General features: G+C 41.1%; 1 protein-coding gene across 1 annotated transcript in view; it reads right to left on the bottom strand.

Annotated features, from left to right (window-relative positions):
• LOC119486234 (NT-3 growth factor receptor-like) overlaps positions 1 to 19,982 on the bottom strand; it is a 253,693-nt gene extending 233,711 nt beyond the window's left edge. The window contains 1 exon segment of the mRNA XM_037766194.1: positions 19,165 to 19,982. Coding sequence (XP_037622122.1) covers positions 19,165 to 19,469 — 305 coding nt within the window. The 5' untranslated portion in view covers positions 19,470 to 19,982.
• Between the last annotated feature and the right edge of the window lie 3,905 nt (positions 19,983 to 23,887).

Below are 23,887 nucleotides of genomic sequence, written 5' to 3'. Positions count from 1 at the left end.
CTTCATTGTATATTTCTGCAAACCATGGATACGTTAAATGTGGAATGGTTTTGCATTCAGCCAGAGCGAGTGACGTGTTATATCAAGCAACTGTTATTTAACATTATGTGGTATATTAATGGGTATAAAGAAAGAGAAACCACTAGGTGGCTGGGAGGCGGCTGGGTCAAGCAAACACAGGACTTTCACGCAGGAGACCGATGTTTAAACCAAAAGTATGACTTCACGAGTTTCGTTGTTACGGTCGTTACGTTACGTTACATTATTAGTTTATTACTTTAACACAAACCATGATCTTTTTTCTAACCTTAACCAAGTTCTTCTGTTGCCTAAACCTAACCAATTGTTTCACAACGTTAACCACGTGCCATTGTTCGTTTCTACAATTGTGATACAAAGCTGATGTATTTATGAAACGTATTTTTGGATCAGAAAGGTCGACATTCAGTGTATCCAGTGTTTTGTAGAAGATGGCTGTGTGTCTGGCCTCTCCAGCTCTCGCTGCGGGGCTGCAGGTTTCCACCTGGCGCCGCTTCGCCGCGCACACCTACACAGCCACCTCATTAATGTTACGGTTCCCTTATAGCACCGAGTTTAAATCCTAAATATTGCCAAATAAGCGCTTTTGCAAATCCTTTGACACCAAATCCTCCTCTCTCATCTTGTCTGTCAACTCTGTCTGTGAAATCCTGCTACTCTGTGCTGAGACTCTGTATGGAGCAGACACTTTCACTTTCAGTTTATAGATCCGTCGTCCAACTATGAATTGATAACACGGGCTGATATGCGGAAATAAAATAAACGGGTTTTACGGTGGAGGTGGTGGGTAAGTAATGTAATTGGTGTATGCCCAAAAACCGTTACACCGACTACTAAGGCAAGCCTAATTGCCATCCCTAAATATTTCATTACAAAGCTGAAGTGTAAGCTGCCATTTCAACCTTCTCACTCCCAACTCGTTAAATACAGACGCTTGGTCAGTGCGTCTGATACTGAAGCACCAAGACACCAGGCTTTCAACGAACTCCAATGTAAATACATCCATGTCATTATTAAACGGGCAGAAAAACTGACGAAGTACAGAGAGAGAGAAAGTCTGCGTAGGGCGGGTCGGAGGTAGGGGAGGTTGGACGGGTCAAACAAACACAGGACTTTCAGCCAGGAGACCGCTGTTCGTGTCCCTTGTTAAACCAAGTTATGGTTGGCTTGTTTTACCTTACTTTTGTTACATAACTTTACGAAAGCCAGTTACGTAACAAGCATAGTTATTTAACTCCAAACACGGTCTCTTCCTAAGCCTAGTCAAGTAGTTTTGTTGCGTGAGTAAATGTAAATACGAAGTAGGTTAAACATACGTTGGAAGTTTACTTTGAAAAGAGACTGTATGCATATAACGAGCGGAAACTGTACGTTTCCTGTGAACACCGAAGTTTATTTTGAAAAGACGTGTAACGAGCGGACACTGATGCTAGAGGGGTACATAGAGCATCATAGTTTGAAGCGTCGGGCCACTGACCAAACCTTGGTATTTGACGAGTCGGGGGTGAGAATGTGTCCGGCATTTTACCATGAACAGTAGGAAGCAAAAGCTACAGCTGAAAAGTCCATCCAGCAACCATTCTATGTTTCTTACGTACAAGTTTTCAGTATGCAAAATCACACACACGCTACAGGGGTTCTCACAAGTGTTTTTCAAGGATGTGGAGAGCAGAGTTTCGCTGAGAATTCTCTGAATATCCTGAGAGGGACCTGCTCCAAACACACTTTCACACACAAACATGCAACAATGCCAAGTTGTGAATATTTTCTTATTGAATAGCATCAGTGTTCAAACCTTCAAAACCCCTTTAATTTGTAAGTGAGCCGGTTGTAAGCATGACAGTTAAGCTCGGTGAGAAACACCAGAGTCAGTGAGGTAGAGCGGGCCGGGCTGTGGTGGTGGAGGGTGTCATTTATTTATTTATTTATTTAAAAAGGATCCCCATTAGCTGATACCAATGGCACCAGCTAGTCTTCCTGGGGTCCGAAATCAAGTACATTACATTTATCACTTACATACTATATACAACATCATATTTGTGTTACACTAATAATATTAAAATTTTCCAAACATATATAAATTTCACATTCATACACATCTTCCACAAACATTTAGCCACAAGGCCCATCATCAGGGGAAAAGGAACAAAGAAAAAACATACATAACCAACACTGGACTATCCATCAGCTGCACAAGTAATGTATTCCTAGATGGTATTTCAATGAGGATTTGTTAGAGGATTGACGGATGTAAAGAGGGCAGCTATTCCAGTGATTGATGGCACCATAAATGACCGTCTTTTTTAAGGCATTCGATTTTGGGTGAGGTAACATGATTTGGCCATCACCTACTGTTCTAGTGAAATGACTGTGAACGTCTCTGCATTTGGTAATTTGACTGTATAAAAACTCGGGTTTAGTAGAATAAATGCTGTTACTAAAGAATGTCGCTGTGCTTAAAGCGAGTCTTTTCTCTACTGTGGTGTGGAGTAACGTTTCCACACATCTCCCAGGGTGTGTAAGCAGAGGTTACACAGGTCAGTTACTGCTGATTATTTAGCTGGGTGGAGCTGCAGGCACCGAGGACCTCTGCTTGTATACACAAATACAATGTTGCTTCTCGCATGTGAGTCAAAACGCTCGCATTACAGTGAGCTGAGAATCTAAATCTGTTACATTACTCAGAAAAAAACAAACCCTCCCTCTATTCAAACTGAGAACCAATCTTGTGGGTGGTAAGTTACAGCTCCCACACAAACTGAAGCTGGAGCTCTGCAACAGTCGAGCTCAGCTGCTTCCCTTTGTTTCTAAAGAGCTGCAAAGGGATCTAGACCTCTATGTGAAACAGGACAAATTACAAGTCTGTCTTTAATATATTTATCATATATATTTTTTTTATAAGATATCATTTTTTCTGATCTTTTTTGTTGTAATTTGTTGATGCAAACTGAACACTGTATCCATGCTTTCTCTTTTTAAGATTATTTGCAATCTGTTTTGCCATTTATTTATTTTCATTTGGTGTTATATTGTCGACGAAACTCAACACTTCCTGTTCAGATGTTTCACAATAAAATAACTCTCATTTTCTCACAGGGCATACTTCTGTATTTTTCCTCAGTTAAGTTTTGCAGTAGCTTAACCCTTAAATGAAGAAAGGGAGGCACGGTATTTCTGTTATTCTCTGTCAGCCTTTGTTTGTCAGTCTCCTGGGGTCTGGTTACAGAAAGAAAAGACAGTTGTTTGTAACTGTGTTCAGAAATCCCACAGCACCCAATTTTTGAAACTAAAAAAGATTTGAAATTGTTCAGTCATACCTAACACTTGGAATTGTTCCATATACACTTTGTAAAACTAATGCTAGTAATGTGCCAGCTGGAAGGAACCAAGTACACTGTCCAGAGAGGGGGGTGGGTAGAGTAATTTATGTGTGCTACTGTCAGACACCATTAAAGGGGGAACAAAAAGGGAAAACTAAATTGTATGTTAAGAAGTTGATCAGTAAATCTTAAATGGAGATAAGTTCATACCACATCAATTTCACTACTAGTGGTGGCAGTTGCAATCCTATAAGCCAGAGGTCACTAAAAGGCAGACCGTGGTCCGGGTCCAGATGCAGGTGCCGTCCTATCCAGACCCGGACCTATAACTGATAAATTATTGAGATTATTGAATTTTTACAGGAGCGTTTCTATTTTAAACGGCGCAGCTTTGCTAGCGTTTACAGCACGTTTAGAGGCCCAGGAAACTCAAAGGCCAATCCCAAGCTGCCAGGAGGAGCGCCTGGTTTGGAAGCACATTTGACATTAGTGGCCAAACGGTGGTACTACAACTTCAGTCTTGGTCATGTGATGCCATCGGGCTCAAAAACACTTTTATCCCATTTACATTGGAAAAGAGAAATATTTTTTTTTAGATTAATCAACTTCCCAGTATGAACACTTGAATAGCCCTTATTTAAAGGTCCCATATTGTAAAAAGGGAGATTTTCTGGTCTTTTACATCATAAGGCAGGTTTAAGTGCTGTATAAATACTGTTAAACTATCAAAACGCTCAATATACGGAGAAATACACACAGCCTGTATTCAGAAATTGCGCATTTGAAATAAGCCGTTAGGATTTCTGTCCATTTGTAATGTCACAAATATACAACCATTAGACCATTACACGGTTTTAAACATAAACATTCTAAATGTGTTCCAGTTTATTTCCTGTTGCAGTGTATGTAAATAAAATCAGCTGACAGGAAGTAAACATGGAGCCAAACTGTTGCCTAGCAACGCAATTCCGTTGCAATTCTGTTGAAATGCACTAAAACGCAGCCTTTCAGACAGAGGGTTAATACAGGTATATTCAGGCCGACAGTATGAGGAAAATAAAGTGTTTTTTTTTAACATTACAGAATGTAAACATGTTCTAGTAGAAACACAAAATACAAGTATGAACCTGAAAATGAGCACGACATGGGACCTTTAAATCATTAGGTCCTAAAAGTTGTAAAAGGCACTAATAGCTGTAACCAGAGTTATTTTCCTTTCTCCGTTCATGTGAATGAGATTCATGAGGCTGGGAGGCGGAGTTAAAGGAAACGCTACCGCGCCTGCTAGATGGGCCCAATAAACGCGGAAGATCGCCAGAAGATCCGGGTAATTTTTCATGCCACTGAGCAACTTTTATAGGAATGAACGGGGCCGCTGAATCCAGTTCTCTTTATACATCCATGCATTGTAAAACGTATAATGCTGCACGGCCAACCAAATCTGCGTAATCCGATAAGCACAGTGACTCGAGTCAGTGAGTGAGATACACACGCACACACACACACACACACACACACACACACACACACGCACACACACACACACAGGAGAGAGACAAGACGAGATGAGAGACAATAGTCGGAGAAATAAGTGAGTCAGAGAAAAGTCATTTCACATGGCGTGCACTAAAAACAGAAAAGTTGACAGCGAAAACAGAACTTTTAATCCAGAATGGACAGACTCGTACATGTTCATTCTTCCCACGGGCAATTCAAAACCAGTATGTCTCATGCTGTATGTGCTTTGTCTCGAAGTGGCACTCACATTGCTGCTTTTAATAACCGCCGTGGTCTCAAAACATGTCTTTTGAGCAAACATACTCAAATCCAAACGGAGAGCACATCTAACACAAGTTAGACATCATGATGTTCCAGACCTTTGCTTGAGGAAATTTTTTTATCTAACTGAACCTTTTTGACTTTTAATTGAATACCCGTGCTATAAGCAGAACAAGTACTGTAACAGTAGTAGCAGCAGTTGTAGTTGTTTCAGTTGAACTAGTAGCAGGATAGTGTTGAGCATTCATCAACACTATCCTGCTACTAGGAGGAATAAATCCCCCATCAACCCTCAGGAATATGCACAGCTAGCAGGCGGCGCTTGTTCTTCACTTTCCCCCATACACACACGTCTAGTGAGTCAGTGAGATAAGCTACTGTATATTTACCCTGCAGGAACAAAACACAGAACACTGACCTGGCTGATAATGGAAGCTTTATAGTTCGCTTTACATTACATCCTTGTCACTATCCTCCATTATTAACACTGAACTGATAGCACAGAATAGAACACTATCATCAATGCCTCTGCACCGATAAAGAAGTATAGTGTGTGTGTGTGTGTGTGTGTGTGTGTGTGTGTGTGTGTGTGTGTGTGTGTGTGTGTGTGTGTGTGCGTGTGTGTGTATGTGTGTGAGCATGTGCATGACCTTATTATGTGTGGGCTGCAGCAGGAAGTGATTCATTGCCATGAACCGCAAGGATTCATACATCAGTGTAACCTACAAACACACGCACACACACACACACACACACACACACACACACATACACACACGTACGTACGTACACACTCATGCAGCATACTGACACACTATAAACCACACATCATCACCTTCTGCACACTCACTCTGTACGTCTAACTGGCAATCACTGAGATAGAACGCTGGACCTACTTCAATCTCTCTCTCACACACACACACACACGCACGCATACACACGCACACACACACACACACACACACACACACACACACACACGCACACACACACACACACACACACACACACACACACACACATGCTGTGCTCATACTTCAGCAATCAAGGACATGCGAGCAAATGCCCACTTACACATTACAGAATCTACCATCGACAATCCAAACATCTGTCCAGTGTTTTGTCCATTATTCCCATGAGGTCTGGGAACATGACAACATTGCTAGAATGGAGTCCGACGTGGCAAGAAACACAGTGGGTCGGAGAATCAGACAACAGTTCAGCACTGTGATCATGTTTGCTCTATTTAAAGGCTGTTTTAAACCAGAAACAGCTCATCTCATGAAAATAGATAACTACAGTAAACGCCCATCTTGCGTTGCAGCCTACACTGTGCTGTTGGACTTGTAAATACATTGACATATCAGACATCCCTCTGACCTGTTTGTGATCCATAATTCTGGAAATTATTGACATTGTCAGACAGCATTAGTGCATTACTGAAGAAAATATTGACTGACTTTTTCATTTTCATAATTGACAGCATTTTAATATTGACAGCAGCACAGCATCGATCCTCCAGTCATTGACGTTCTGTCATAATGTGTTTCATAAACAGCTCTGTTAGATACATAAAGATGAAAGGGAGGACACATGCCATGCTTTCAGTGTTTGGTTAGTTTGTTAGTGCGAGTTGGACTGTTGGGTCGTGCTCATCGGGTGCTGAATGACAACAGTTGTTAATGAAAGTCAGGTGATGGTTAGTACTTTTACAAAAGATAAATGTTAAAAATGGTATTTGGGTTATTTAAAGGTCCCATATCGTGCTCATTTTCAGCTTCATACTTGTATTTTGTATTTCTACTAGAACATATTTACATGCTGTAATGTTCAAAAAACACATGATTTTCCTCGTACTGTGTGCCTGAATATACCTGTATTTACCTTGTGTCTGAAACGCTCCGTTTTAGTGCATTTCAATGGAATTGCAACGGAATTGCGTTGCTAGTCAACAGTTTGGGTCCATGTTTACTTCCTGTCAGCTGGTGTTATTTACATACACTGCAATAGGAAATAAACTGGGACACATTTAGAATGTTCCCGTTTAAAACCATGTGATGATCTAAATATTGTATATTTGTGACATCACAAATGGTTGTGAAACGGCTTGTTTCAAACGCGCAATTTCTGAATACGGGCTGTGTGTATTTCTCTGTATATTGAGCATTTTGATAGTTTAACAGAATTTATATTGCACTTAAACCTGCTTTATAATGTAAAAGACCTGAAAATCTCACTTTTTACAATATGGGACCTTTAATAGCTACGTGCATGGACCCAGTCATTGTAGGTTTTTCAAATGTTGAGAGGTTAACTCGTGAAAAATAACACATTGTACTTTACACAACCATTTGTGAATATGATTTAATATTTATGATTCATGTCTAGGGGTATATTTGTATGTATTACTTATGTTGTTTGCAATGTATTCAAATATCAGGTCTATATATCAGCCTATACTGGTACTTTTGTGGTCCGTCCACATTTGTTCTCCTCAATGAAATCTGATGTTTCAGAGATCTACTATACAGTGTATACTGTATAACAATATACATAGAAAGGCTTTACCATCTTATAGTGAATACCCAAGCTGACATTGTGCCATGAACCCGGCTGCTTACTACAATAGGTGACACTGTAGACATCTCCTGGTGCTGAAATGAGGTCTAACACATCTAACTGTAAAGCAAGGAATCTCTGTCTGTCTATATGTGTGTGTCCTTCATTTGTCTCGAGAACTGTCCATCCAATCTACTTCACACTTGGCGGGTATATTGTTAGGGAGCAGGCGGCGACCTCTGGGTCTGAAGCAAATGAAGGAGTGCCTTAAACCTGCATTCTATCTAATAGTCTGATTGTATAGAAGTTTATGAGAAAATGAGCCTACTTCTCACTTGATTTATTACCTCAGTAAACATTGTAAACATGACTTCATGGTCTCAATCGCTAGTTTCAAGTCTTCTTCAATACAACATGATGTTCATTTAGTAAATTATGCTCCCATTTAGAGTTAAATAGACCATAAAGCAGGGGATGCTTTAGGGCGGGGCTACCTTGGTATTGACAGGTCACTACCACGACGTTGTCCGGTCTGTGAGTTGTCCGTGTTTTTGTCTTAGAATTTCAACCCTTTCACAGTGTGTTTTCAGTCATCAAAGTTAATTGTAACATTTTGGTTGACTAAGTATGTCTTATTCAGCGTGCGGTTGTACTTAGCTCCATCCTTTGGTGTCACTTCTGGTTGCAAAAAAAAAAACAAGATGGTGACGGCCAAAAAGCCGAACTCGAGGCTTCAAAACGGTAGTCCACAATTCGATGGATGACATCACGTGACTGTGTCCACTTCTTATATAAAGTCTATGCTGGGATGTGCAGTATTGAAGTATATTTCATCAACAGCATATTTTCCACTGGGCACATGTGGTCCTTCCATTAGTGAGCAGTTTATGGATTTTTTTTACCCTAATTTTGCCTCTCAGGCAGGTGAAGCATGTTTGGGCCATAGGCAGCCTGACAGGAAGCTCTGTAGACAATTCTCAGAACTGGAAAAAAATACTTGCAACCATTTACGTGTTTGTTGGAAAAAAGAAATTACAGGTGACCTTGCGGTTATTTTATTATTCTAACGAAAAGATTCTACAATTGAACATCAGCCAGAGCTAAGGCAGCCAAGCACATTGTTCCCTGAGATAAGAATGACTTTCAGCCCTCACTGAGTTGGCTGACTGGACAATATTTTTGCCCGAAAGTCTTTTTTATAGATTTTATATTATTTCTTTTGCTTAAATTAGCCCGATCTCAGTCTCAACATTCACTAACTTACAATTATTTGTCCGGCTGAACAACCCTACACCTCTGAAACCAATTGTACATCTGCGATCATTCAGTCACTGGCACGCCCTTCTCAGGCCCTCAGTGTTCCTTCCTCCCGTTCCACTAGCTGCATGGTACTAATAAGCATTAATGCACTGACCCAGTGATACAGCAGCAACACCTGGCATCATTTGGTATCTGATAGGGGGGGAATTCGGGAAATTGAGTTTCCATTCATCCGTCCATTTCTAAACTATTCTGTTCAGGGTCAAGAGCCCATGCAGCAAACCTATAGACAAACACATGTACTGTATTTTACTGAGAGCATTTGAATATTGACTAGGACCATGCACTGTTGATAAGGTGCCTTTATAAGTAGGGGTAAAAGTGTGCCGGAAATTGGACTGTGGTGATTAATACAATGGAAGTTTATCTGTTCCACGAGACTTGCGAATGACGGACACCAAGAACGCTGTTGAAAAACACCCAAGTTACCCTTTAAGAGCATCTCAACCCAGACTCTCTAATCCTTCACACACACACATACACTCACACACACACACGCACACACACACATACACTCACAGCACTAGCTGACATGATGTGGGCTGTCACATTGACATGGTACATAATGGCTGCTAATGTTATTGGATATTTTAACATAGCGTAAGCAGAGTGGGTCATTCATCCTGTTTAGGCCTAGGGGAGAGAGAGGAGTATGCTTTTTTTTTTTTTTCAATGGTGCCAAGGTGACTGGATAGGTCACAACATTGAACACTCGCCTTGTTTAATATCATAAAATGAATTACACTGCAGACCATTCTGCCGATAATCATTTAAAAATGCACGAGTTATAAACACACTCAGCCTGAATTATGAAAGACTTCATGAAGCTTTTTATGTTTTGCCAGGCTAACATTATCACTTACTCTGACATGCACTGAATGGAAGGGTGGTGAGGATTTAAAGCTGAAGTGGCGAGATTGGAGCAAATATGATTAAAAAAAGTTATTTCTATAAAACGTACATGTAACATGTAACCTGAAAAAATCATGTTCCTCTGTGTCCTCCGGTGTCCTCCAGTGCTCCTAACGGCATCTGCAAGATTTCACAGACAGGAGGAAAACAAGCAGTAAGAGCTGATCTGAGGTCTGCTGTCCAGCTGCCGTCTATGAGAGCCGGCTGTCAATCAAAACTAGGCAGCGCTGATCAAATATGAATCATTATTCTGTTACGTTAATGTCTATTTCTCTCCTCAAATTTTTTCAGAATCATCTTGTAGTGCACGGTTTAGCTGTGAAACTAGAAAGTTTGTGACGCGGCAACCATTGTAAAATCTGGTGAAGGAACACCAAGTTCAAGTCACATGACCGGAGCACAGCCAATAGGAACGCTCAATGAAATGACCTGTGATTGGTCAAAGTCTCCCGTCACGGGCTAGATGTTTTAAAGCCTGAAAACAGAGCCATGAGGAGGAGCAGAAGTCTAGTTTTCTCTCAGAACACTTGAATTACAATATGCTGAAAGGTTATTATGGAATTTTTGCCCAATGATGCCAAAAATATACTGCCTACTGAAGCTTTAAGGCACATTTGTTTACACTCAAACAATTTTTTTTAAATATATGTTTCTCATAATAGCAATAATGTGGCAACACAAGGTGACAACTGTATTTGAACATCCCTTTGAACCCACTTTTATTACCAGAAAACATATCAAAGCACATAAATGTGCAAATGGAAAAAAAAAGGTAAATATAAATGTTGTGTTTACTGACGTTTTTGGAGATCTCTGTGCTGAGACTTCTACTGCCACCCCAACACAAGGGAGGTGTACTGAGTTTCATTTGAGCAGCATAGTTGAAAATCATATTTGTAATAACTCAACAATTATTTGACTTGTGTGGAGTTTACATTGTTTCATTGTTTCTTATCTTCAGTAGTTCCAGTGAAACTCTAGGTCAAATGAATTTTGCAATGATTTAAGCCTCACAAACCAAATTCCATCCTGCCCCCATTGTACTGGAGTCGTGGCAAAACAATTCAGAGAACAATATTTTAACACATAAACAAATAAAGCCAAACTTTCTGCATGACTAGACACCACTAGAGGCCGGATCAACCTGCCAGGGGGCCCTGGGGCAAAAAAAATGAGCTGCCAGGCCCCCCATTAATCCTCCCACTGTCTCTGTGCAATGTGTACAGTATTTGTATGCTGGAATATTACATGGCTGCAGGTTTGTTGAAGAACCAGGTAATATCTGTATTTACCAGCCGCGACCGAGGCGCTGTTATTGTTTTCACCTTGTGAGTCATCATGGCAAAATGTGGTACTGTAGACACCTGCCAGGTGTTTATATGTCTGTCTGTCTGTCTGATTTACAGCACAAAGGAAGTAAATCAACCATTGTGCAACCATAACAGGAAGCAGATAACGCTTTTGTTTTCCCCAGTAACTATCGATAGCTACTCCGAGTAGCCCCCCCCAACAGACATGCACGAGCACCGCCGCATCGTAACTACTTCACAGACACAGAGCGGAGAGAGGACCTCAACTCAACCATGCTACCTGATGACAAGTAACCGCGGCAGTGCTGCTGCAGGGCTGACTTTTCTCTTCCATTGTCCAGGAAACGTGCGGTGGCGACGCACTATGAGTTCAGGCTAGTGCAGGCCAAGGGTAGAGTACGAACAGGGAGGCAGGGAAGCATCTGATTGGTTCTTTCCAAGCGGACCGCGAAGCAGTGATTGGTAGACGTTTTTACAGGATTACAGCAGCTACAGATGACGGCTCTTTTCCGGTCGTTTTTCAGAGCTCATCAGTAATGGATCGCTGTCGGGGTGTAAAGACCATTTCAACCCATATAACAAATAGTGTATACAAGAGAACATCATCAACCCTGCTTTTAATTCCAACAATAAATGTGTTTCAACTTTTCAAAGTCAAACAATAACACATTTGTCACATTTTTGTACAAGTGCCTGTGTTTGTTTCCCAGCTGGGAGCACTTGACAGCACTTTAGAAGAGCAGCTTTTTTTCAGCTCAGGCACTTCAGTTGCGTCTGGTTGAGCACGTAGGGAGGGAGGACAGACCCGCCGGTCTGCGTGTGTGTGAGGAAACAGTTAGGGGACAAGTTGAAAAGTTGTCTATTGCCATAGCTCTAGTAATATGCTAAATATGGCCGATAATATCAGCCATACTGACGTATCGGTCAGGCTCCAAGAAAGATGCTGTATCTCCAAAACCTGAGACTAAGTGTAAAAAAATGTGAAGCATTAAAGGTCACATATTATAAAAAAGTGAGATTTTCATGTTTTTTTTTATTATAAAGCAGGCTTAAGTCCTATATAAATACTTTGAAAGTATCGGAACGCTCAATCCACAAGGAAAAACGCACAGCCTGTATTCAGAAACTCTGCATTTGAAACAAGCCGTTAGGATTTCTGTCCATTTGTGATGTCACAAATATACAATATTTAGACCCTTTACACAGATTTAAACGTAAACATTCTAAACATGTCCCAGTTTATTCCTGGTTGCAGTATATGTGAATGTCATCAGCTGACAGGAAGTAAACATGGACCCAAGCTGTTGCCCAGCAATGCAATTCTGTTGCAATTTCGTCGAAATGCGCTAAAACAGAGCGTTTCAGACGGGGTAAATACAGGCATGTTCAGGCAGACAGTATGAGGAAAATAAAGGTTTTTTTTAACATTACAGCATGTGAACATGTTCTAGTAGAAACACAAAATACAAGTAAGAACCTGAAAATGAGCATAATGTGGGACCTTTAAGTTAAAGCATTCAGATCACTGTTCTTGGACTTTTCAATGACTGGGACCACTGCATTAAAAGGATTGTGGGAGGCCTACAAATTGTGTGTCCCCACTGCAGCATAAACAAACAAACATAACTTGTTATTTATATCAAGCAGTGATGGGTTAGAGAGAGGGTACGCTGACAAATGGAAGTGTGTTAACCCTGCCACCGCAGCACCTCACTGAGCATTCTGACAGATAAATGTCAAATCTTAATGGAGGCACAAAATAAAGCCCTTTTTTTTTTGTTTCCGTCTGTGAGAAGGAAAGGAAGTGATGGAGAATTACTGTGTGTATGCGTGTGTGCGTGGGTATGTGTGTGTGTGTGTGTGTGTCACAGGGAGCTGTCCATACATGTGGTGCTGATTTCAAACAGCCCAGTATTTGCTGTCCATTTCTCCCTTATCTTTCAAGTCCTTTTCTCTTAGATGTACCACCTTCTCTCTCTCTCTTTCACCCACCACAATGCACTCTCTCTCTCTCTCCCTCTGTTTCACGCCGCTCTCCCACTTTCGCTTTCTCGAGACATTAAATAAAAACAAAAGCTTCCTTATCACAGACTGCCTCTCATTTTCTGGGTTTTCTGCCGATTTCACCAAATTCTCTGTGACTAGCGTGACAAACAAGCACTCTCAGTGTGGAAGCAGCCCTGTGTTGTGCTCTCCTTCACACAGCGGTGGGTGGAAACAGGAATCACTGCAGCAGCTTCTTTTTTCCTCCAAACATTCTCGTAGCAAAACGGATTAATAATGAAATGAGGTTTTTGTTCACACAATATAATCAGCATCTATCACATCGCAGATCTCTTTTGAGTCGTTTTCTTTTTCTCTCCACCCCATTTGGAAAGATAATGTCACTGATCTTCTTCTACTTTCGGCAAATTTTGAAGTTACAGCTCTTGCTTTTTTTATTCACCATTTTATTTCCAATAGGTGCTGTGCTGTGTGATCCTAATGCACTGTGATGTGTTGACTGCTGCCAGCTGAAAGGCTTCACACAGAATCAGAGGGAGGGACGCTGAGCAGGACGGGACGGGTGAATCCCTGCTCAAGGTGAAGCGAGAAGAAGAAACGTTCAAGCTGTTCAAAAATACTTAAAAACTTCCAGCACACTGAACTTTACACAGCAGGGTGCGAGTCTTTATATAGACAACTTGATGTGTGCAAAGACTTCAATACACACTCTTAACTAAAGCTTACTGTCTGCCCTTACTGTTCATCGTCAAAGGGACATTATCATCAATCTCTGAAGCCATCAGCTATCGGTCTGATGACGGATAAGCCTCTGGGGTCAAGGGGCTACAGTATATTTCTGGGGTTCTGGTGTAGCCAGCAGATATCCGGGCCAAGACTTCCTTTTCGATGCGCTGCTCATTGTCTACAATCCGATTAGAAACTTGACGTGTGAGACTGGAGTTGATAAACACCGTCTGTATTGGAACCAGTGTAAAGTGTTCCCTTTGTATGTCCTTTGGCACCCCCTAGTGGCGTCTGCAAATAGCTGTACTGAAGAGGAAGTGAGGTCATTGTAAACAAAGAATAACAGGAAGTGGTGTTCAGGAAGCTCCTTTTTGCTCTGGGAATCATCTGTGTACAATCTTCTTAATCCTGTGCCATAAATCCACAAAACCGGCTTCATCTGTAAGTTATTCACTAATCACAGTTATGTGAACATGTTTATGTCACCATTTCTTAGGTTGAGTAAAGTATTTTGATAGTTAGTTTGTTTTCAACTACATAGAGATTTATTGATGTTTAAAGCATTGGTTCATATGTAAACATACTGTTATGCACCTGTTAGTTATGCTAGTGATCTTTTCTCTATTGATATATTATTTAGTACTTACAAGCACATTTATCTGATGTTTGTATTTTGTGCTCTTTTTCAGTTTTACAATATTACATATTTTCCTCCATTAAATCCTGCCAAATACAACAACTCGTCTGTTCCTTGGAGAATGCAATGCTGGAGAATATATTGTTGAGCTGGCTGTATAGCTGAAAAACACGTTGCCTGCAACAACTTTGAGTGAGGACAGCATACCGTCTATAAGCCTTGTGTTAACAAATGAAGGAATTCTGTCCACAGAAAAAACGCTTGAGGGCTTTTATTTTTAAATTAAAACAGGAAGTGTTGATTTAAAAATAAGTCTTTACTTTTTTCCGATGTCTTCAGATAGACATCGAAACTGTAGTAATCTTGCTGTTATGATGTCGATATACTGTCAATAGATCACCTTCCACTGTCTGTTGTTGCTGTGAAACGTGCGAGGCTCGAGTCAAAAATAGGCGAGACCTTGAATCTCTAGAAGAGACGCAGCTGAGACGCGTCTCATGCAGGCAGTCTGGCTGCTCTAACCTGTTAACACGGACGCCGAAATAAAAACCCAACAGGTAACGCAGCCGCCACGCGCTCCTGACGTTCCCACTGTGGACGAGGCTATGTGAAGTATACATGTTTTGCAGTAAATAGACTACAATGTTTGAATGAAAGGCTCCAAATCAGAAGCACTGCTACCACGCTAAGTTCTTTACTGTGATATATATTTCCCTATGCACTCTGCAAATCCTAGGTTTCCCCTCTCCGATGAGTGATCATGTGTGGAAGCATGAAGATCGGGGTTCATTTCGCTGTGAGCTGAAGCAAGCTTGAATTCGCACAGACAGATAAAAACGATCTGAACCGGGCTCAGACTTAGATGCACACAGAGGGGGATTTTGCTTTTCAAGGAAGCAGTGATGGCTCACATCTAAAGCACTCCCATACCGACTGCCGGTGCTGTTGAGATGCAGAATGCAGCGGGAGATGGAAAACTGACATGTAGAGACAGTCACAGTGTGTTTGTGTGTGTGTGTGTGTGTGTGTGTGTGTGTGTGTGTGTGTGTGTATTTTGCAGGCTAAATAAGAGCAGAGCACATGGGGATACAGTGGCAGTTTCACGTCTTACCACAACAAGGACCTGATGGACTACCGCCTCTGAGAGCTGGGTGAAATGTTCCCTCAGAGCAGAAAAACACACACACACATCCATGCACACACAACTTCAAGGTGGCAAAAGGAAATTCATGTAAAAAAATGTTGATCTTTCATTTTGACACCCTGTCAACATTGTTTTCTACTTTCACGCCATCAAAGCGAAGTGAAGTGAACTGAGCCAGAGGCGTGCAGCACAGCACGTCCCCCGATCTCCATGTCAGGCAACACACAGATTTTCGCTATGATGCAATGAAGCCATTATTTCCCATTAGCTCATCCTACTGGAAGAGTACAGTCAGACTACTCATTTCCCTCAGTGATGTATTATTATAGTAGGGATGGGTACCAAGGAGCGGTCTTAAACTAGTACTTTTTTTTTTAAGAGAAATAAAACCTATTTAGTTCATTTTCGCATATCAGCACCCACATTCTTAAAAAAATTAAAACCTCTAATTTGTAAAATACTAAGCATGTTATCAATACATAGTTGGACAATGGATGCTACAATTATAAAGTGACGGCTCTGTACGGAGTCTCAGCAAAGAGCAGCAGGAGTCAGAATTCACAGGACGAGAGGGAGTTGACAGATAAGATGATGGCGGAGGATTTGGTGTCAAAAGCCAGGTTTCCACCAAGAAGTTCCTGGTAATTTAGTCCCGGGACTACTGTTCAAGGAACTAAAAGGTTCCTCTGCATGGATCCTAGACACAGCAATGAGGACGGAGATACACACTTGATTTCTCTAAGTCACACTTTTTAAAACTCATTTTAGCTTCAGCTTAATTTCAGAATGTATTTTCACACGGAATGAGGACTGTTTTTTTTTTGAAGAAGAAATGTGAACCTAAAGCAAACTAAAGGTTAAAATGCTCAGAATAGTAAGCTAGCTTTAGCAAAGCAAGTGTAATACTGCAGCAACTCAATACGGCGTAATCATTTGGGATCTTCCGATCAAAGCGACCGCCGTGCTGCCACTGTCGGCGCAACAGGTCCGCTCACTCCGGCCCGCATAATGTTCTAAATGTTAGAAAGAGGCTCCGTCCGGGATAATGTGACGAGTCGACCTCCAGGTTTATCAGATAAAACGAGCCGCACCACCAGCATCGGTCTGAACATCTTAACATCTGCTCACGCTGACTGGCTGCATAACTTGAAGAAAAGACGAAAAGAAACTGTGCACACGATAATAAAATCACAGACAATCTCAGATGTTTTTGCAATGGTGATGTTAGAATGTATATGTCTTTAAACTGATTTCCTTAATCTGATTTAACAACTAGACCCACTTTACAGCTGTACGAGGAGGCAAACCTGAGCTCAGCTTATTGTTGAATGTCATTGGATATCATGTTTTGTAACTGACCGATGCTTGATGCATAAACAAGAGTACGGCAAATGCATTATTCAGCGTTGCTTAATGGATTCAGCTCCGACACAACTTCTGATTGCGAATGCTGATCACTTTCTAAGCAGATGACACATGACACACAAGGAACAGGAGGCCACGCACACACACACACACAAAGATATTTGTCATGTGAGATGGACTCGATCGACTTTACACAGACGCCTCTGGTTTGGTCACCACCTAACCAAAAATAAATCACATCAAACTCAATAACACATTGTGGTTTTGGGGGTCTTTATGTGCTATTCTCATCAAAAAGGAAGGAGGATTTCTTGGGAGAAGTTCAGTATATAGGATATCTAAAGTGATTTGGGTCCACAGTGGTTCGCTTTCAGCGCCCATCCATGGAATATCAGGCTTTCACGGATATCTGAATGACTGGCTCCCAAGAAAACTGACATTTAGACTTAGAGTTTGGCTTATGAGCGACTGAGTCATGACTGCTTTTATCAGCCAATGAAAAAAAGCTATTTGGAGATATCTGGGCTTATTACCTCTCAGGCTGTGCTGTTCTCTGTCATCAAAGGATAAAAGAGAAGGTATTTAGGGAGATACTGCAGCGAGTGACGGGGTAGAGTAATAAATCAGGAAATGCTTTTTTCTGCTGCACTTTATTCAAGAAGAAGTGGGCCTCTCAAATCATCTTCCAGTTGCTCGTTCACAGTAAGGAAAAAAAAAAAGGCCAAAGAAAATCTTTTAGGCTTTTCCAATATCAGGTGTTTTAGATACGGATTCATATGATGTACAACTGCAGCATTACAAATAATTTTGGTCAAGGTCAACCTGACCAAGAAAGGACTGTCTACTACCAGGAATATAGTCAAAGTTAAGCCCTCCTCAGGTTTATTTAAAACACCTTTATACAATATTTTCTAAAGAATTTACCTCCTTTTTCAGGACATGAATTCACATTATGTCAGTCTTAGGTGCTTTCAAAGAGAAGACATTTTTTTTCTGAATACAAAGTAGATTTCTTTTACACATATTAATGGTGAGGGTCACGGTTTACTGACCACTACCTCAAAGGTTTGACACGCTCTGAGATCTGAAATAAGGTTTAGATTATCTCATTGAATATTCGACCATGACAAGAGAACGGAATCCCCTTACCATCACATCCTCCTTCAACATTTTAAGATGCGATGAACGTGGACCGAAAGGATTAAAACAACCAAAAACTGATCCTCAACAACACACCAAACACCTGTATGCTGCTTATGCTTATCTGTCCTCTCTTACTTTAATGATATTTAGTCTCTGATTTGACTCAATGAGCTCAGTTTAAGGAACCCCTTACTCTACGTTGAAGTTTTGTGCATATATAGATTAAGATTAGGTTCAATTGAGATTAAGGTATTTTAAAGCTTTTTAAGGGAGGGTGGCTGCCTCATGCATGCAATGTCATCATGTAGTGACCATAGCTAGTGTACACACATGTAGAGTTGATGTATGTATATAGACAATATTACTGTGACCTCCAGTTGATGGATTGGTGAATCGCCTATTCTCAGGCTGTAGTCTGAATCCCAAATGTTTCATCATGTACTACAAGCAGAATGGTCCAATTTTTACCTTATTTAATTTTTACATTAAGTTTTTTTCATGTCCATGGTTAAATTCAGTTAAAGATTTAAATAAGGCCCTGCTTGTGACCACCTTACTCTACAATTTCTATTCATATAGTTGTGATTTTAAGTTTATTTTTGCCAATTTCCAACAAGACAAACACCAATTCTACCAAAAAAAAGCACACACATCTCTCCCTTTTTGCCCAACTGAGGAGCATCCCCTCTTCACTGACATCTGTTTGATTCTATCTCATATGCTATAGATATACATCTCATAAAATATGTCCTATTCCGCAGATAAACAGCAACATGTAAAGGTTTTCCCCACCCAAAAGCTAATGATAAAAACTATGCAAACGGAAGATAACCTTCCTAAATCATCTCTAATGAAGACATCACACAGCTGTAGGGACGTTATTATGTATAAAGCAGCAGCACTTACAAGGAGGTGATGTTCTGGAACAGGTCCTCGATGCTCTGGAACGGGTCCTCGATGCTCCCGGTGCTGTTCCCGGTGCTCTCGGTGCCCTGGAAGGACAGCAGCGGGAAGAATTTGCTGTTGTCCGACTTATTGCAGTGGATCTCTACGGGAGAGCAGGTGCAGGTGGGCGGACAGTCCAGCAAGGAGCTCAGGTAGTGGCGAAAGAACACTGAGCTGAGCAGAAAGCAGATGTGCATCCAGCAGCACCAGATCCTGGGAGGGCGACGGGCGCCCAATGCGCCAAATAACGCACCAGATCCATCCATGCTGTCTGTCACGACTCGAGCGCAACAACGGATTCTCTTCGCAACTTTGCAGCAGCAGCAGCAGCAGCAGCAAAGGAGAAAAAATGAGTCAAATCCTCTGGTTCATAGTCCGCTCCTGCGCGTATACGTGGGTGTGTGACTGAATGCGTAACCGGTGTCCTCACCTTTATGTCTCTCAATGGAGTCCAAATGTTAAATTAAAATATATATCCCCCTTCATGTCCGTGCGTATCCATGTGTGTGTGTGTGTGTTAGTGCGGGTGCGTGGGTATGTCAGAGATGTTCATGATGCCAGTCACGGATCTCCTCTGCGCGTTTTACAGAAAACACCGCTGGGAAGGAAAAAAGGGAAGAAGAAGAAGAAGATGGAAGAAGAAATCCCCCAAATATTCCAAGTCCATGACATGAAGGGGTGTGAGCGCGTGCAGTCCGGTTTCTTTTTCTCTTCTCCTCCTCTCTGCATCGTTTTATGTCATCCCTCCATCTCTCTCTCTCTCTCTCTCTAGCGCTGTTGCTGCTGGTACCAGGCGGTGGGAATGGTGGGGAGACATAGAGAAGACACAGGGTGGCAGAGAGAGAGAATCACTCCATCCTCTAGCTTCAAGTCCCACCTGCTGGACAACACTGGAAACTGACAACAGATGCTGCGCGCGCACATAGGGTCGCACACGCGCTTTTTGTTTTTAGGGGGTATAGTGACCCCACAGACATAAAAGGAACAATGGGTGATTAAACACACACACACATGTGGTTGTATGCTGTCATCCCACATCAAGTGAAGCACCCTCTAGCATCATTTCTATGTTTAAAGGTCCCATGTTGTAAAAAAGTGAGATTGTCATGTCTGTTATATTATAAAGCAGGTTTAAGAGCCATATAAATACTGTGAAAGTATTGAAACATGCAATATACGGAGAAATACACACAGCCCGTATTCAGAAATTTTGCGTTTGAAACAAGCCATTAGGATTCCTGTCCATTTGTGGTGTCACAAATATACAATATATAGACCATTACACGGTTTTAAACGTAAACATTCCAAATGTGTCCCAGTTTATTTCTGGTTGTTGTGTAAGTGAATGACATCAGCTGACAGGAAGTAAACATGGACCCAAGCTGTTGCCTAGCAACATAATTCCGTTGAAATTAGGTCTAAATGCACTAAAACGGAGCGTTTCAGACAGAGGGTAAATATAGGTATATTCAGGCGGACAGTACGAGGAAAATAAAGTGTTTTTTTAACATTACAGCATGTAAACATGTTCTAGTAGAAACACAAAATACAAGTATGAACCTGACAATAAGCATAATATGGGACCTTTAAAGGAACATTACCAACCTCAGGCAAGGTAAGCAACAGCCCTGGAGCCACAACCCCAGGGGGCCCAGCAGCCCAAGGGGTCGCTGATTACAAATTGGATTGGCAGTTGTCTCGTAGTGGGGCCCCGTGTCCAATCTAGATTTAGGACACAGACACAGCTCATAAGCACAACAGGTTCTCACTCCTAACTCCTCGAATAACGCCGCCTGGTCAGTGGACTTATTACCTCGAGCTAACAGTCACACTGAAAGACTGATGCCGAGTTCACACCCAGGTGACCTCCACCTAATATGATATTGCATTTTCTTGGTCCACAAAGAATACATCTTAAAGCAGAAATGATGGATTGGGTTTTTTTTGGGCCACTAGGGGGCAGCGGAACAAGCTGTAAACACAACATTGACATACTGTGACCCAAAACTGTTGTTAAACGGTAAACATGTTAGCAACCAGTTGTCTTTTTACACATCCGGCAGACACAGAGCAGCAACATTCATTTGGAGAGGTGTTTGTGTCCACCTGATTAAGTCCACTGTCCTTTTAGCTGTGGATTTGAGCGAGACACGAGAAATGAGCAGTCAAACAGGTTGGAAACCAGCCAACACTAATCATATATCAGCTGGTAACTTTGCTGAGTACTATTGTATTGATAGGAATGATGGACAAATCTAGGAAATTAAGACCAAAGTTGTAATAAGCTGTTATGTTTTTGAATTTGAACACTATACTTTGGACATAAGCGTTTCCTCCACCACCAGACTCAGGTCAAATTTGCAACTCTGCACAAAAACTATCTGGTATTAAAAGCCATGAAATTTGCTGAGCATACGTGTGTGTGCTTTTGAGAATCCAGCACTTTCCTACTGTGGGGTGTAATAAACAGTGTAGCCTCTAGGAGCCACTAGTAGGGGTTTAGACTTGAGCCAGACAGAGCAATCAACTATGATGACTCTCCAAAACCTCAAATTACAGTCTTTGAACACGTGTTGTTGTTTTTTTGTTTTTTTTGTTAATTAACTTTTCCTGCAGAATTGACGGACTCATCCAACACGAACATACTTTCTAGGTCTGTGATGAAACCTCAATACTAAATGTAACTATCCAAAAAACTGAAATCCTTGACAAAAACAATTCCTCAAAAAATATATATGTGACTGATGGCATCATAGTGTGTGCTCCCTCCCACTGACTTTGTCTGTCTTTGTGTATTTTCTTTCTCCTCAGGATGCTGCTGATTTTTAAAAGCTCTACTTGAACTGGGAATAAAGGTAAAATCTTCCCCCACTACAAAGCACTGAGAAATCTGTGCTGGATCAAGAACACCTGTAGGCTTAGCAAATAGTTTGATGTTCAGTTCAGGGAGCGGAGATGCCAGGTATACAGACACACACACACGCATACACACACGCACACACACACACACACACACACACACACACACACACACACACACACGCACACACACTGTCAGCTGGGCTTAAGGCCTCCGAGAAACTCCAGAGATTGAGGAGCATGTGGAGACACTGATAATAAGATAATAAACTCTCAAATTAAACCTAATTCAGTGTCCACCTATGATAAATGCTCTATGATTGTGTCATAATCATGAATACACATGTAGGCAGATTTCTGTATATGTACATGCCTTCATTTTTGCTCACACCAGGTTTTTTAAAGATGCGTCAGTTTCACTAAAAAGTTTTTTTTTTTAAACATTTTTTATTCCATTAATAAAAAACTGCATATGAACCTGCATTTATTTACAACCACTTTCCAATAATTCTTTCTACCTTTTAGCTGCCAGTTTAGTTGGTTTGGTATCAAAAACATATTTGAGTGTAGCCTACTCTTTAGCTGGGAAATGAGAAAGTCTGTGACCCGGCTGCAATGTTAAATAGTCAAGCCAAAATCAAGCATCGGTTGGAGCAAACCAGACCGTTTTGGGTTCTACCACGTCTTTCCATTTGTTTGCCCGATTTGTTGCATCTCCACCATTATTGTGTGGCTCCCCTTGAGGGATAGCCTACACATCACATTTCAGGAGCATAAAAAACCCGGTGCAAACCTGATTAAAACACATTTCTTAAAGGCGCTAAATGCGAGATTGGGAGCATTTCTATTGCCTCCACATGGCTCTCAACAGCTGCAACAAAGTGCTTATTAAAGGCCAAACAGATCTCCTCTTGTTCAGATATTGAACATTCCTAAGATTTAACATGAGTGGGAAGGCAGATAGTGGCTGAGTTTTTATTGGGATTTACAGCTCTGCAAAATTGTGCTGGATTAGAGTAAGACCTTGTAATTAACTCTAGATGAAAGTCAAATTTGGCCTTCCTCAGAAACGATGTGCATTTATTCCTAAATGTTCTAAAGGTGTGCCAATGAGATAAATCCTCAGAGCTTCTAGCCCGAGCCCAGGCTTTGTTTCGTTCCTTAAAAAGGGCTGATAGTTCAGATGAAAACCAGGGATTTGATCTACAGTATTTCTTATTCTGTATTTCTTATGAGTAGCATGCTTGTCAACAACTGGGATGAAGGATTTTATGAAATGTTCCAATGATAACTCTACATCCAGGATTTCACAAGAAGGTCATATAAAAAAAGCCTGCTCATCAAAATTACATAGGTTTCTTCTCAAAACAACGTGAGATTTTGCCTTCTTTAAATGAGCACTTCTAATATAGGCTATTGGGCAGTGATTACTCATCCCAAGATCAAAAACTCCACAGGTAGTCATTTTGTCACTTCTGTTAGACAGGATTAAATCTATTAAAGTGGATTTTGAAGGATCTTTTAAATTAGGCCTGGTAGGGTCAGTAACAAATTGAGTGAGATTAAGATCACTACACAGCTCCTTCAGATGATCAGACACATCGGTTAGCCAGTTCAAATTAAAGTCACCCAGGATTATAATTTCAGATTTACTATATTGAGAGAATAATGCTACCAATTTATCAATGGCATCAGGTTTGGCTGAAGGAGGTTGATATATTCCCACAACAACACAATAATTATAGGTCCAAAGTCTATTATCAAAGCGATGAGTTCAAAACTTTTGGATATACTTACTGCGTTCAGAACTGAGATAGAAAAAAAA

Source organism: Sebastes umbrosus, chromosome 4, assembly GCF_015220745.1.
Source record: "Sebastes umbrosus isolate fSebUmb1 chromosome 4, fSebUmb1.pri, whole genome shotgun sequence".
NCBI lineage: Eukaryota > Metazoa > Chordata > Actinopteri > Perciformes > Sebastidae > Sebastes > Sebastes umbrosus.
This window is presented reverse-complemented; position numbering and strand designations above follow the sequence as displayed.